The 14,682-nt window shown below is 54.1% G+C and overlaps 1 protein-coding gene across 1 annotated transcript in view; it reads left to right on the top strand.

Annotated features, from left to right (window-relative positions):
* The first annotated feature begins 1,473 nt into the window (after nucleotides 1-1,473).
* The window catches only part of DYNC1LI2 (dynein cytoplasmic 1 light intermediate chain 2), a 21,231-nt gene continuing 8,022 nt past the window's right edge, over nucleotides 1,474-14,682 (top strand). The window contains exons 1-5 of the mRNA XM_045293907.1: nucleotides 1,474-1,666; nucleotides 4,969-5,199; nucleotides 10,717-10,886; nucleotides 11,967-12,060; nucleotides 12,888-13,023. Of these exons, the coding sequence (XP_045149842.1) occupies nucleotides 1,474-1,666; nucleotides 4,969-5,199; nucleotides 10,717-10,886; nucleotides 11,967-12,060; nucleotides 12,888-13,023 (824 nt within the window). The remainder of the gene's footprint in view (nucleotides 1,667-4,968; nucleotides 5,200-10,716; nucleotides 10,887-11,966; nucleotides 12,061-12,887; nucleotides 13,024-14,682) is intronic.

Here is a 14,682-nt window from a genome sequence, read left to right as displayed (position 1 = left end):
GCGAGCGCAGTGGCACTGGCGTGGGGTGGGTGACACATCGCGCCCTGCCCCCTGGGCGACAAGTCGGGCGGACTTGCAGTGCCGGTACCCCGTGAGAGCGGCGGCGGGGGATGAGGGCAGCCGGATGACTTGGGGGAACCCTAGGCGACTTGGAGTCCGGGTCGTTTGGGGGTCCGCAGGAGCAGCCCTGTGACGTGTTTAAGGATTGGGCAGCAGGCCTGGGTGTGAGCCCTGGGACTTTTCTGCGTGATTCCATCCTCCTACTGCCGAATCACCCAGACAGGTTGCTTCACCTTGCGGGCCTCTGTTTCCCCAAACTGTGCAGGAAGTTTGGCCGGGTTCATCCTGCAGCCAAGCTGTGTGTGGAGGGGCCCGTGGGCTGGGCACTGGGACCGTACAGACGACTGTCATGCTCCTGGGGAACATCTCGCACTACACCACCTGCAGGGGATTGGTGTGGGAGCCACACTGGCTTGGTGGGGCGTGTCATTTTGCAGAAGTGTCAAGGGGCATGGAACGGGGAGGGACTGTGTTTGCAGGAAGAGGTGTCAAGGGGAGTGTGGGATTTGGAATCTTCGGGAAGCTTCTTGCAGAAGGTGATTGATGAAGGGCTCACAAGTTACAGCTTCTTCCTGATAGGCTCTGCTCTGCAGGGCCTTGTGTTTCCCCTTCCACACGCCAGATCTTGTAAGAATAGCTGCCTTAGTGGGCTTCCCAGGGTTCCTGAGGGAGAACTAGGCGGGTCCCGGAGTCCGGCTGACAGGCGCTCTCCATGGTCTGGGATTGTGGAGGCCTGGCTGAATTGGTGGCATCAGGGATGGAGAGGAGGCCCCAGATCTGTCGGATGCCTTTCAGTCCCCGTGGTCAGTCCCTACTGAGGTTTCTCTTTGTGGTTCTCTCTAGTATTGGGGATTTGTTTTTGGAGGGTTCTCTGTTTTCAGTGTGAGGAGAGGGAGGCTTGTTGGTTGGGCAGAGGGAGATAAGAAGATGCTTGATAATTACAGAGGTTGCCCTTAAAAGCGTTTTGCTCAGGTCTGTAATTATTTTCATCAGTTTCCCAGCCTTAGACTGCTAATGGAGGAGATGTACGAAATCAGAAGTGAATAGTAACTGCTGTCCTTCAGGGGGGTAAGGAAGGATCAGACCTTTTTTAGCTCCTAAGTCCCCAACTTTGAAGTTAATTATCAATAGAAGATTGCATCCTTATGGGAAATGTGCCTTTGGTGAGAACGCAGTCCCACGTTTTCCTTGCACTTCCCCAAATGCATGTCTTATAAAGTGTGGTGGGCCCTGGGGCCCTGACTTGGTCATTCTCTTGTGGGGTGAGGACAGCGTCAGTCGAGAGTCATGCTGGAATTTGGGGCCTTCTCACCCCACCCCTGCAGCCAGTGTCACAGCAAAGCCTGCTCTGTGTATGAGTGTAGCCGAGGCCTCGGCCGAGTCTGTGTCTGTCACGTTTAGCAGTCCGTCCTCATGCAAATGTCGGGACGACTCCTCTTTACCCTGAGCAAACAGTACACACCTGTCTCCCTGCAAAAATCGTTTGTAGGTGAAGATGGTTCCGGCAAAACAACCCTTATGACGAAACTACAAGGAGCTGAGCATGGCAAGAAAGGAAGAGGCCTAGAGTACCTCTACCTCAGTGTTCACGACGAGGACCGAGATGGTGAGTGGCGCCTGGGCCCCTGGTGGGTGCAGGCCAGACTCAGCTCCCTGACTGCTGCTCTTGCACCCTCTGCCTTCTGCTGAGTCACAAGGCAGTCGATGAAGTGGGTGTCTATCGTACCACAGTACCCACTTTCCCACGGTGGATGTTGGCAGAAACCGGGGGGCGTTAGCTGTTGTTCTGGCTAACCCTTACTTAATGGGGATACCAAAGGTCAAGTTCCGATCGACATAGAGTGGTGTGGACGATGTGTTTATGAGAGGGCTGTGTGGCGGTTGGCTGGGCACCCTTGTTACCCCGCCTGCTTCTAGGGGGAGTCTGAGACTGCAGTGGCTCCCTGTGTAAGGGCTTAACAAGTTCACAGGGACTTTGCTGAGGCTCTTCATGATAGTTTAGAAATGCATAGTTCCTGGGGATGGGAACAGTACTGTTGTCTTTAATTCCTTACCTCTAACATGCAGGTTAGAATAGCTTCTACCTACGGAATAGTTAGAATAGTTAAAAGTACTCTTCTCTTAGATACAGTTTTTAATGTGTTTTCTTGTAATTGTGAGTTGGATTGGAATAATAGATTTTAGAAGAGATCTGGAGACAAAGTATTTCGTTAAACTGGAGTACAGCCCGAAAGATGTTTTTTGCCTGCCCCCTCTCCCCTCCGCTCGCCCATAATCCTTTGCTAAGCTGAACAGTTCCCCAAGGGGCTCAGCGGGAAACCCAGTACCTAGGAGACTCCTTGTGAAAAGGGCGGAGGTGCTGTGGTGCCCTGGAGTCTGGGCTAGTCTCAGTGGGCATAGGGTAGGTCGCTGGCCTGCAGGACCTCACAAGTATCCGGGTCTCTTGTGCATGTGCTCAGTGTGAGCATGCTTGGGCAGCATGACTCTGTGGAGCCTGTGTTGAGAGGCAGGGAGAGCTGGTTTTGAATCGCGTTCCTAACTTCCTGTGTGTGGCCTTGGGTACTAACTATGGCCCCTGGCTTCCTCAGTGGTAGACCAGATGTCCCGGGTCGATTAGCCGTGTCCATGGATGAGTGATGTATGTCAGGTGTAGCAGAGGCCTCGAAACACGGTAGTGCTCATTCCCTTCGCGTGATTCCTTGGAAATGAAACCTGGTGTGGGTGCTCTCTGGGCCACTGCAGCCTCTTCAGTTTCAAGATGGCGTGAATGCATTTTATGCCAAAGCCTCAGGCTGACATTCTCCTGCCTCCTTCCTTTTGTTTGAGGGTACAAAAGAGACCCCAATATCAAATATAATTGAAGGGGGAAATGTTTTAAGTCCCGAAAAGGACAAAAACAAAGACATCATCCGGATAATGGAGGCCACTAGCACAAGGTCATAGCGGTGCCCCAGGATTCACAGGCAGGATGTTAGTTAACTAAGGCATGCCAGTTAACAAAGGGAACGCCCATTCGTGATTGGTGGCAGATCAAAACATCAGTGTCACAGGTGGGGCAATAGAAGCGAGAGCAGGGCCATGCCTGGGACCACGCGGTAGAATTGCTTACCAGATTGCTCCAAGGCCTTCCAACCAAGACAGGACTGTGCAACCCCGATTGTCCCCAGGACGGTGAGCTCCATCAAGGGTACACTCCGGCGAGCCCCTAAGAGAGACTGCCCCTCCTTGGGCTGGCTGGAGAAGGGTGCAGGTAATCCTCTCTCCAATGCACTGTGCCCTGAGAGCAGGGCTATCTGCATCCTTGGTTAAGGACCAGAAGTGAATTCAGTGGATACTCACTCTATGTGGGGACTCTGCAAATGGATTTTGAACTTTCACCGTCATCCATAGCCGACTGCAGACAGTGCTCAGAATCTTAAGTGCCGTGTGAAATTAAGGTTACCTTGACGGCCGCCTGGTGCCTGCAGGTGTGGATGTGGTTTGTTGGCTATGAGTTCCTGGGTGATGACAGGTTGCCCTTACCTGTGGCTAATTATATGTGTTCCAGCCCTGGTGCGGTGCAACTGGATTCTAAGTATACACTCCCTGGACATTCACCCACAGAGAGCAGAATCTGGCTGGTCAAGGGACCTCTGTCTGCTGAGCTGGGGGCAGTGGTGTGTGCCCTCCAGGCATCGGTCTGGCTTAGGTGTGGTATGTGTGGCAGGGAGAGAAACAGGAAGAAAGGAGACTGGTGCCTGGTAGGGAGCAGTGGTTTAAAGGGATTCACACCTACACCAAATCTGCTGTCATCTCTGAACTGGGAAGCGCAGCTGATGGAAATGCAGAGCAGAGGGAAACATGAAGCTTGGCAGCGTGTACATGAATTGAGTGCATTTCAAAAGCTAGCCCATGTTTAAGACAGGATTTAAGAGTAGGTGTTGGAATTTCCTGGTGGAAAATTTAGTGAAATGGTGTTTCTGATGGTAGGAGTTTTTCCTCGGGGCATTTTTATTTTTAAAAAGTTCTCATAAAAGACACATAAGCTTTTAAAAAATATGTGTTATCAGTTTGGAGAATTGTCTTCTCTGTTTAAACATCCAGGGGTGATTTTAGAACCTTATGCCCCCTTAAATGTCAGTATTTGTACATTCGTGTGTAGATGGTCCTAATTTTTATTATTCTGAAAACTGAAGTATCTCTAGAGGAGAGACTCATCGCATGAACCCTCACAGACCCTTCACCTGGCTTCAGCCACTCCCGCTTCCTGGCCAGTTGTCTTTCACCTGTACCCTGACCCTGTCCCCTCCCCCCCACCCCCACCCCCGCACTTTTGTGAAGCACATTTCAGATGCCATCGGTGCTCCCGTAAAAGCACCAAGTGTGTATCTAAGAGACACTTATTTTTACAAAACAGAGCCTCCTGTCACTGTCGTGTCAAAGTAACTGTAACCTCGCAGTGTTACCCGTGGCCCAGCAGTGCTTTTGTCGTGCTGTGTAAACCCCAAGGGCCTGTCTCTGGGCGCCTCCGTCAGTCAGGGGTGAATGTGCTCCTCCTCGGTGTGACGGACACAGAGGAGTTTGTGTAGCAGCAGGCACCGCCGCGCCCGCGGCTGGCGTCTTCAGAGAATGGGGTGTTTATTTCATCTGCGGTACAATTGGACAGGGGACGTGTGCAGCTTTCCCTCCTGGCTCTTGATTGTTGTTGAGAGTGAAAATGACTTCATCCCTTAGATCTTGCTGGGCTTTATTTAGGTGTGGGCACGTCATATCGTATGGCAGTTGGTGGGCACTGAGGCTGGGGCCCTTTTCCAGTTAGGATTTCTGTCTGCGTTCTGTGGCGTCACCTTCTGGGTCTTCCTCATGGCTCTGGTTCCGGAGTGCTGGTGGTCTCCTGTGGTAATGTGCTGTCTTTGCCTCTTTTCCTAGATCACACGCGCTGCAACGTGTGGATTCTGGACGGAGACCTGTACCACAAAGGCCTGCTCAAGTTCGCCATTTCAGCCGAGGCCTTGCCAGAGACCCTGGTCATTTTTGTGGCAGACATGTCTCGGCCTTGGACTGTGTTGGAATCACTACAGAAATGGGCTAGTGTTTTACGAGAACACATTGATAAAATGAAAATCCCACCCGAAGACATGAGGGAACTGGAGCGGAAGTGTAAGTAAAGCCGCACCTTCCTCCTCGGAAGCTGTCTGCGTCACCTCAGAGGTTCGCCTTCAGGACTCGAGCTGCTCATACAGAGTGCTCGCCTTTGGTTTGCTCTGTTTCTCTCAGGGTTGCTCTCGTAAGCTCAGTCATCATAAAGTGTTCAAAGTGTCTGGTTGAAGAAGATGCAGGTTTTTGCCACTATTTGAAAGTAGGGTGTCCTGTGTGCGTAGGCCTTGCTAAGTGGAAATGGCATACGGAAGCAGCTGCCATTAATTTGGAAAACATTTCCTAGTGTTCCTAAAAACCCAAATCAAACGTGCTGCCATCGAGTCAGCTCGATCCCTCTAGGACAGGATGTAGAGCCCATGGCATTTCTGAGGCTGGAAACCTTTACAGAAGCAAGCCTGCTTCATCGTCTCCGGCAGAGCAAAGGCGGGGTTCCAACTACCAGCCAACCGTTTGGTTAGCAGCCCGTTACTGCTGGGCCACAGGTCTTTTTGTAAGTCTTCTTAGACCCCCGAGTTACCCTCCAAGTAGCACACAGAATCTCACCTCCCGCCACCGCAGTGTTGCGGACACTCTTCAGCCCTGTGGCTTCTGCACTCCCTGCTCAGGTGCATGCTGCCTGCTAGTTCGCTCTGCTCTGCTTCCTACCAGTGAATGTCCTCGGTTTTCTATCAGCAAAGTGGGGTGAAACACACTTTTGAAAGGCAGGGAGCACCTGTAAATGGTTCCATGTTCCTTATTGTCGTGCAAAGAAGAATCCCTTGCTTGCCTCCCAGATGTGGGCAGCTCTAAGGATCGTTTTGCCTTTCCGTTGCTCCCCGTCTGCCACCGAGCATCAGTGGCTGTGGGGACCGGCTGTGTCTACAGCTGGTGCCATTTCCCTGGCTCTCCTCTTGGTGATGAACGCTCTGTCAGCTGTGTTGGAGGCAACATCTGAGTGCTCTGGCTGCTGCGTGAAGGTTGGGGAGAGAATCAAAGTCAACATCCACCCAAGGCCGAATCCTGTGAGGCTGAGGGACAGGCCTCTACCTTGCTACCAAACATTCTGACACCAGATGTTCTCCACAGCAGTCTTGACTTCTCTGCTGGATTTGCATTTTAGAGGGCACACAGAACTCACAGACAGTACTCATGAGGTTTATTAGAGAAGTCACTAGGGTACAGTGCAGCATCAGAAATGCTCAGGGTACAGTTATTCAGTCAGGATAGCTTCTCAGCCATGCCTGTATGCCCACTTCTCTCTCATGGCATCTGCCCTGCTCGGGAAAGTGCTCCTAAATTCTTTTAGTGCTGCCAATAAATGCCCACTGCCCCAGTAAGCCTTAGCCCAAGGGCACTCAGCTCTTGATCTGTGGGTCGTGCACCTAGCTCCCCGGGCTACACTCCCCCAGCAAACCTCCTGCCCGAAGGCAGTCAGCTTCCTTGCTCCCTGGTGTGGGAAGTTTACCACACCATCCTTGGTGGGTTTCCTGGTTCTGCTGCCACCATTGCTGTGACACCTGTGCTGCCGCTCCCCATGGGCACTGCGGCGGCTGTCTGCTGGATCGGAGAGGTTTGCTGTAGGAGTCTTGAGGTCCTGCTGCACAACCAGGACTTCTTCCTGGGAGGCAGCAAGTTCCCCTTCTGCCTCTGGGATGGCGGATTTTAAACCTCACAAGCTAGCAAGGCTGACCAAACCCCACGCTGGAGTTTTACAGACCTTATTGGCCGGGTCCTTCCCAACCAGGATGCCCTGGGGTGCTATGGGAGAGGCATTGGGCTGCTAAACCCAGGTTGGGCGAGTTAGACCCACCAGGAGAGTCAGGCTGTGTAGGAGGAAGAGGAGTCCCTGCTTCTGCAAAGATGGATGGTCTCTGTGCAGGGTCACTGCCTAGGAGTCAACTGGACGCCAGTGGCAATCAGCCCATCACCTCTGCAGCCCCACTGGTCCTGTGGTGGCAGTTAGACAGACTGACTGGACGATGACATCATCAGTTCACTGCACTGCCGGTGTGCTAGACCCTCTTGGTGGCAGTAGTCTTTAGAGCAGTGGTTCTCAACCTTCCTCATGCTGCAACCCTGTAATTCTGCTACTGTTCTGAATCGGGCAATGCCTGTGAAAAGGTCTTTTGACCCTCAAAGGGGTCGAGACCCACAGGTTGAGAACCTCTGGCTTAAAGGAAGTCCCAAAGAAGCGGTTTTGATTCGCTCCTTAGTTATTTTTGGAATCCAGCAAATATGACTTCAGTTAGAATTAGGAGGGTCTTTTTCTTATCATTAAAACGAAAGGCTATTATTAAGTCTAAGGACAGTTAGGTCCTTTTGAGAACAAAGAATTTGAAAATTAAAGGAAGCCAGGATGTTTTTGTTTTTCCTGGCTGTGGTTCGGAAGCTCTCTTTTCCTTTCCTTTGCCTCTGTGCAGTTACATCAGCTCCTGTCCACTTGCCAGGGAAGGGGCGGGGGCTGGAGCTGGGGCAGCAGTGGCAGGGACCAGCCGTCTCGGCAGGGCAGGCTGGCTCAGCCTGGCATATTTCCACGGGTGACCTCATCCCTTTAGCAGTGAATGAGGCTTCTAGGCAGGGCACACAGGACCTTCACACTTCCTGGCAGAAGGAAGGGCACAGACATTTCAACATGCTTTTCACACTGAACCCCTGGGTTGTGTCTTCCTGCCCTGCCTTACGTGAGCTCAGACCGGAAGGCGTTCGTTCACTTTATCTTTAGCGCATAGTGTGTGCGTGTCTCCTGGGTCACACGCTGCACTGATTGTTATGCAGCTCAGCCCGCCCGGCTAACTGCTGCCTTTCTAGATAATGCCGCTTTCTTCCCCGAAGTAGATGACCCCAGAGCACTGTAACTGGAGCGCTGGTTTCATCTGCTGCACAGGAAGCGCCGTACCCCGCCCCACCCACCCCACCCCGCGGAGAAGGGGCAGACACAGGAGCGTGGGACTCTCAGAGTGGGGCCTTGTCAGGATTTGTTCAAGCAGGAAAGAAAGAGAGGCTGAGCTCGGTGTGTTTTTAAACTTTGTGATGAGATGCATATCACGTGAAAGTTGCCATTTAAGCCATTTCCAAGTGTACTGGGCAGCTCTCACCACTGAAGACGTTCTTAACTCTCGAAGACAGGGGACGTGTGTCCTGTTCCAGCACTTGGGACACTCTGGGGCACAGCTGACAAGTTGCCTGCTCCCACGAGACTCGGGACCGACTGTGCTGTAGTCATTGATGGTTAGATTCCGTGGGTGTGACAGGGAAGCAAGGCAGCGAGACAGGCTGCCGGCTCCTTAGAGGAGACCCAGAGGCAGGCAGGTCAGCACTGGAGAGCCGCTCTGGAGGGCAGCTCAAGGACCTGCCGCCGTGTCCTTTTCAGGTGTTCCCTTCCCGACAACCTGAGCTCTGGCCTTCATCCGGCCTCCAGGCAGCAGGTGGAGGAAGCGGCAGGAAAGGCTGCTCTCCCTTGAGGAGGCTGGAGGCGACAGTCTTTTCTCGGGGTGACCGTGTGTGCTGCGAGCCCTCGGGGTCTTGGGGTGAGGAGGAAGGGGAGCGGGCGTTGGAGGCAGGGAGCATTTGCTGGGCCGTGTCTGTGTCCTGATTGGCTTGATCTGCCGAGGGCCCACCCCTGCTGGGCACTGAGGGAGCCTTGGGGTTGGCATTCGTTGGTTGGCTCTTACTCAGACGCATTCGCCTCCGGGTGGTGCTGTGAGCGAGTGAAGGGCGGTGAGCCTCCAGTCTGTGGATCTGGAAAGCTGCTCCGTGCAGAGCCACCTGCTCGCTCTGGGGACCACTTCCTCAAGTCTTGGGTCTATGGAGGCTGTTGAGCTGCAGGATCCCGCAAAGTGAGGGCGCTGGCTGAGCAGCCCCAGAGCCATCAGGAGGGGTGGTCTAAGGGGGGTGGGGGGGAGGAGAGGCACAGAGCAGCTGGGAGCAGTCTGCATCTCCTTCCAGTAGCACTGCTGACCATAGCCAGAGCAGGTGGGGCAGCTTGAAGGGCCCTCTAGAGACAGGTTGTCAGTGTGTGCACTGGGGAAAACACCCCTTGACTGTTTCAAGTAAGCCTTCCTCAGGATTCAAACCCTCCCTGCTCACAAATTTGTGTGCACAGACATTGGCTCCTCCCCCACTCACCCCAGTCTGAAATGCAGGCCTGTTAAAGCTGGGGTGTCCGCTGGGGTGGGCCAGCCCTCAGCCAGCCGTTCCTGTAGAGTGCCGACGGGGTGCAGGCCTCATCCTGACAATGTCTGCAACACACGCCGGTAGGGGGGTGCTCCCAGAGCGGGCTGGGCTGCCCAGCCAGCTGCCTCACTGCCCTCCATTGCTTGGTCACCTGTCCAAGTCCAGGCTCTGCCCCTGAGAAGCCCGCCGAATGCCTCACGCGATCTTAAGCAGTTGCAGGGTTTACCCGGACAATCAGGCCATTGTGTTCCTCACAGACTTGAAGATCTGTGAAAACATGAGGCCCTTTCACTCCGCTAGGACCCATGCTACCTTCCTCTGAAAACGCTTCTGTTTTAACGCAGACCGCTGGAGGAGGCTGCCCACCTTGCAGGGAACGTTATCGAAACTGGTGATCATAGGCATGCTGGAGCCGAGGCTATTGTTTTGTTGTGGGTTTGTTTGTTTGTTTCCTTCAGTTTCTTCAGTAAAAGACAACTTGCAGAAAATTCCAGAAGCTCAGAAATTGATACCCTAAAACCCCACCAAGAAGTCCATTCTGACTCTTAGGGACTCCAAAGGACAGAGGAGAACTGCCCCTGCGGGTTTCCAAGATTGTACTCTTGACAGGAGTAGAAAGCCTCATGTCCCCCTCAGAGCAGCTGGTGGTTTCAAACTGCTGACCTGCAGTTAGCAGCCGAATGCAGCATCCACTAAACCACCAGAGCTCCTGTGATAACCTAAAATCTTTGTAAATTTGGATCCAGTGTTTTAAAAAGTTAGGAACCTATACATCTCTCTCTGGGCCCTCTTTAATCCAGTTCTGTTAGTTCTACTCTGTCCTGTAGGGCCACTGTGAATCAGAACACACGCAAGGGCATTGGTTTGGTTTGGGGGTGTGGTTTTGGCCTAACTGAAAAGCTAGCTACCTTATCTGACCACCTCTGGCCTCCCTATTGCCACAAGGTAGAGGTCCAACCTGCCTCCACACTCCACCCGCCTTTCCCTATTCTGATGCCCCCTGTCCCTCCCACGGCCCTCTGCTGCTCTTCTGGGTTCCAGAAGTCATTGCTCACAGTTCTGGGGGGTAATTGAAGAAAGTTAGCAGGTCACCGCAAGCTAGCATCAGTCAGTGGTAACGATGCAGTCGTTGGTCCACACTGCTTCTCAGCCTCTCCGCCCTCCTGGGGTGGGCCAGCCCTCGGCCTCTGCCTCCGCGGGCCAGCAGCAGTGGTGTTTTGGTAGAGCAGGGATGATGAGCTCGTCACAGCCCTTGTGCTGTGACCACTGCTGTCTGTTTCTCAAAACCCCATCTACGTTTTTAGTGCAGTGTCTGTACACACACACACAGTGGTGTCCTCATTTGTTTTCTTCTTCCCATTGTAGTTATGAAAGATTTCCAAGACTATGTTGAGCCTGAAGAAGGTTGTCAAGGTTCCCCACAGAGAAGAGGGCCTCTGGCCTCGGGCCCGGATGAAGAAAACGTTGCCCTGCCTCTGGGCGACAGCATGCTGACGCATAACCTGGGGATCCCAGTGCTGGTGGTGTGCACGAAGGTGTGTGCCTGGGGAGCCTCCGCTGCCTGAAGGACCATCTGAACGGCTATCATCAGGCTCTGCTTAAGGGAGGGGGTCGCTAGTTTGGGTGGTTTAGGTGCATTGACCGAGGCAGGGGAGAAAGTCAGTTCTGATAGATTTCACACTGCTGGAGACCTGGCCTTGATCTTCAGTTTGCTCGTGACCTGGGTAATCTCTGTGACCCTCTGTTGCCCTTGCTGAGGGATTCAAACTTGCAACTAAGACGCAATGTTCAGGTCCACTCTTGGGGTGAAATAATACTGTGGGGGAGTGGGAGGCCTTGGGACTTTGCTCTCTCCGGGTCCAGGCAGAGAGCAGATATGTTGTCGGACCTGAGAGGTTCATGGAAGGAAGGCAGGTGATGAACTAACACCTTAGGGAAAGGAGGATGAGCTGTCCGGGCTTCGTTTCTTCTCCCCTGTGCGGTGCTGAGGGGACGAGAAAGGTTTGGTTGTAGAGGAATTCAGGTGCATCTCTTGTGAAGAAGATGCTTTGAAAACATTCCGTGCTTTCTTGGGCAGCACGTGCACTAAAATTGGAGCGAGCGATACAGAGATTGGCACAGCCCCTGCAAGGATGACATTGACATTCAGGAAGCATTCCACAGTCAGGGCCACCGTGTCCCTCGGCAACCAGGTGGTTGGACTCAGAACATGGTTGGAAAACTACTGAGATGGAAGGGCCAAGCTTGCCCCTCACAACAATTACATTTTCCCCCCAGAGCCATAAATACGTTTTTACACGCAAACAATATCACTGTTAGCGGAGTAGTGTTCTTTTAACTTTTTCAGTTTTCTTCAGACCACACGTGCGTACTGAAAGAGCCACGCATGACTCGCAAGCCAGTTTGCTGCCCCTGGCGTAGGAGTGCCAGGCCCGCTTCATCTTCAGTTTCAGATCAGAAAGCTGAGGCACAAGATGAAGGCAAAAAGTCTCCAGTTGCCCTCATTCTGTGTCTCTGAAGTCCTGCCGGGACCCTGGGCGGGACTCCCCGTGGAGCTGAGTGGCTGAGGCGGGCCGCGCTGACTCCTGCTCTCTGTGTGTCTGTCTGCCCCGCAGTGCGACGCGGTGAGTGCCCTGGAGAAGGAGCACGACTATCGGGACGAGCACTTTGACTTCATCCAGTCACACCTCCGGAGGTTCTGCCTCCAGTGTATCCTCCCGAGCCCCGCCCGAAGCAGGGGTCTCTTCTACCAGGAGAAAGAGGCTCCCAGGCTTTGCACCTTGATCCTGTCTTCAGGGCTGGACAACTTATCCCACCTCGGATCTCATTTTAAGTGTTACTTTTCTGGCCAAAGAAAACCCAAACCAACCTCCCTGCCTTCCAGTCAGTTCTGCCTCCGGGACCCTCTAAGGGTGGGACTGCCCCGTTGGGTTTCCCAGACTCACTGTGAAAGCTCATTTTGCTTTTTGCCAGCCCTGCTTAGTTACCCAGCTGGCTGTTGGATTAGAGGCCACAAGTGCAGGCACCCTTTTCTGTCTGGTGCTGCCTGGCAGAAGGGCGCTGTCAGCAGCCACGGAGCCTCACTTCTGAACAACCCCAGGGCACTTGGTGTCAGCAGCCCACGCCCGGGGATGGGGCTGGCAGGGAGATGGCCAGGTCCTCTTTCTTCCTTTGGGCCCTTGAGCTTGTTCCCCGCGCCGGAAGCTGAGAACCAGCTGAAGGTGCTGACAGGCAGGCCCCCAGCTCACATAAATGGTGTGTGGCAGTGAACTTGGTCCCACATGTGCACCCGGCCTGGGAGGACTGTGTCCCCTGATAGGCTGGGTTTGCCTCAAAGGCAGTAGTGCCTCCTGCAGAGAGAGTGACCTGCAGCCCCCAGCCTCGACTTGCTTCATACTATTGACTTGGTTCACCTGCTCCTTTTGAAGTTCCAAGTGTTGTCACCTGTACAAGCCAGCCCACCTGGGAGTAGTGTTTGGCACCGCCGGCTGGGGTGTGCTTGGCACAGAATCCATTTTCCTTAAGCAGATGCTCAGATGGAGCTGCCTTGATTTACACGTCGGTGAAGGAAGAGAAAAACCTCGACTTGTTGTATAAGTACATTGTTCATAAAACCTACGGCTTCCACTTCACCACCCCGGCCTTGGTTGTGGAGAAGGATGCCGTCTTTATGTGAGTTCTTTGATGAGCATGCTCTTCTGCCCCACCCATTGTCTCTGTCGTGCTCTTCTGCCTGGCCTGGCTTGCCCCTGGGCACTGCCAGGCCAGCTTCCCTCCAGACGCTGCCTCCGGCTCCGGACCCGGGCACTGGGCAGATGGAGGCGGGAGTACTGCCTTCTGTATTGAGAGCAAGCCGCCAGCACTCAAGCCACTTCACCCTGTTGGGAGCTAGCTGTGCTTTGGGGCATGCAGACTTGGGGACATTTCCTACCTGCCTGCCCTTTTGTGACTGAATTTGCCCTCACTTTGAAGTGACTGGCCTCACCCCTGCACACAACACATCATGCACCACAGTCACCTTCCCTGGCTGCACACGCAGGTTTGAAACTAGAGAAGGCTTCGCAGAGCCTCTGCTCGCACTAACCACACAGCCCATGCAGCTGGGCTGGCCCTGCTCACAGCAACCCCCTGGGACAGAGCTGCCCGAGGTTTGGGGGCTGTACACTTGTATGAGAACAGCCAGCCTCTTTCTCCCTGGGAGAGCCAGGTGGCTTCAAACCACTAACCTTGAAGCTGGCTACGGTGACACCGGGCGCCTCTTTCACTGGTGTAAGGCTAACTGAGAACTAACTGTACATGCTTGCTCTGATCACCTCAAGTTCTTTGTCACAGGTGTAGATCTGGTTCGTACCTGGGGACTGCCTGTATCTTTGTAGCAAAACTGGCCTCGGTGCTCATTGCACCCCTGCTGGCTCGGGCACACTGAACGCTTGGGTGTTTTGCAGCTCACACTTGGGGATGTTGGGGCAGCTTGGCTTGGTCAGAGACGTGGGGCTTGCTGGCCGGAGGGTGTTTCTGTCCCTCTCTGGGATGTGATGGCTGCAGGAATGGTGGCCCTGTGGCCCCTGGAGACTGTTAATCCATCACTGTTCTGGTCTCTGTGCTCAGATCTCTGAGCAGAGAAACCTGGGTAAACGCTGAGGCCCGACACCCAGGCTCCGCTGGGGACACACCGAGGAAGAGTGACGTTGGGGACAAGCCCGTACTGATGAGGGGGGAATCCCTTCAGGAGCAGTGAGGGGGTGCAGGCAGTGGAGGGAGGGCTGGTGCTGGAAGGGATGGGGTGGGAGGGGGTGCCAGCAGCCCAGAGGGAGTCAGGAGGACAGGAGGAGCTGAAGGGGAGGGGTAAAGCCTCTAGGTCGCAGAGGTGAGTAAGCTGCCTCTTGAATGTCCTGGGAGAACTGTGTGCAGGTGGCCAAACCTCGAGGCCCTGCCTGGCTGTAGAGTCCCTGTCCAGAGGTGGTGGGTGGGGAGGCCCAGAGACGAGCTCAGGGCAGGAGCAGGAGGGGGCCGTGGCCCACCCACTTTGGTGGGAGTCTGTGGCTCTCAAGTGGCCGTGGGCACTGGGGATCAACTGTGCACTGGAGTTCAGGTGTGTCATGTTGTGTGTGGCCACTATGCTGCCCATTATGGGCTCTGGTGGGAATCACAGCTGCAACTTAGAGCCTGGTGCCAGCCTGCCCCAGATGTCACCGTACACGAGCTTGAGGACTCGTGGGCCTCTAGTTTGAGGGCGAGGGTGGCTACAGGCCCTGGCACCCCCTTCACTCTGCATACCAGTACTATGGCTTAAGCCCTGCCTTGGAGAACTTGCCAGGAAGAAGAGCTCCC

This window comes from Echinops telfairi, unplaced genomic scaffold, assembly GCF_000313985.2.
Source record: "Echinops telfairi isolate 266 unplaced genomic scaffold, ASM31398v2 ScPeMD7_2291;HRSCAF=2852, whole genome shotgun sequence".
NCBI lineage: Eukaryota > Metazoa > Chordata > Mammalia > Afrosoricida > Tenrecidae > Echinops > Echinops telfairi.
Note: the sequence above shows the minus strand (reverse complement) of the source record. Positions and strands in the feature narration are given on the sequence as shown.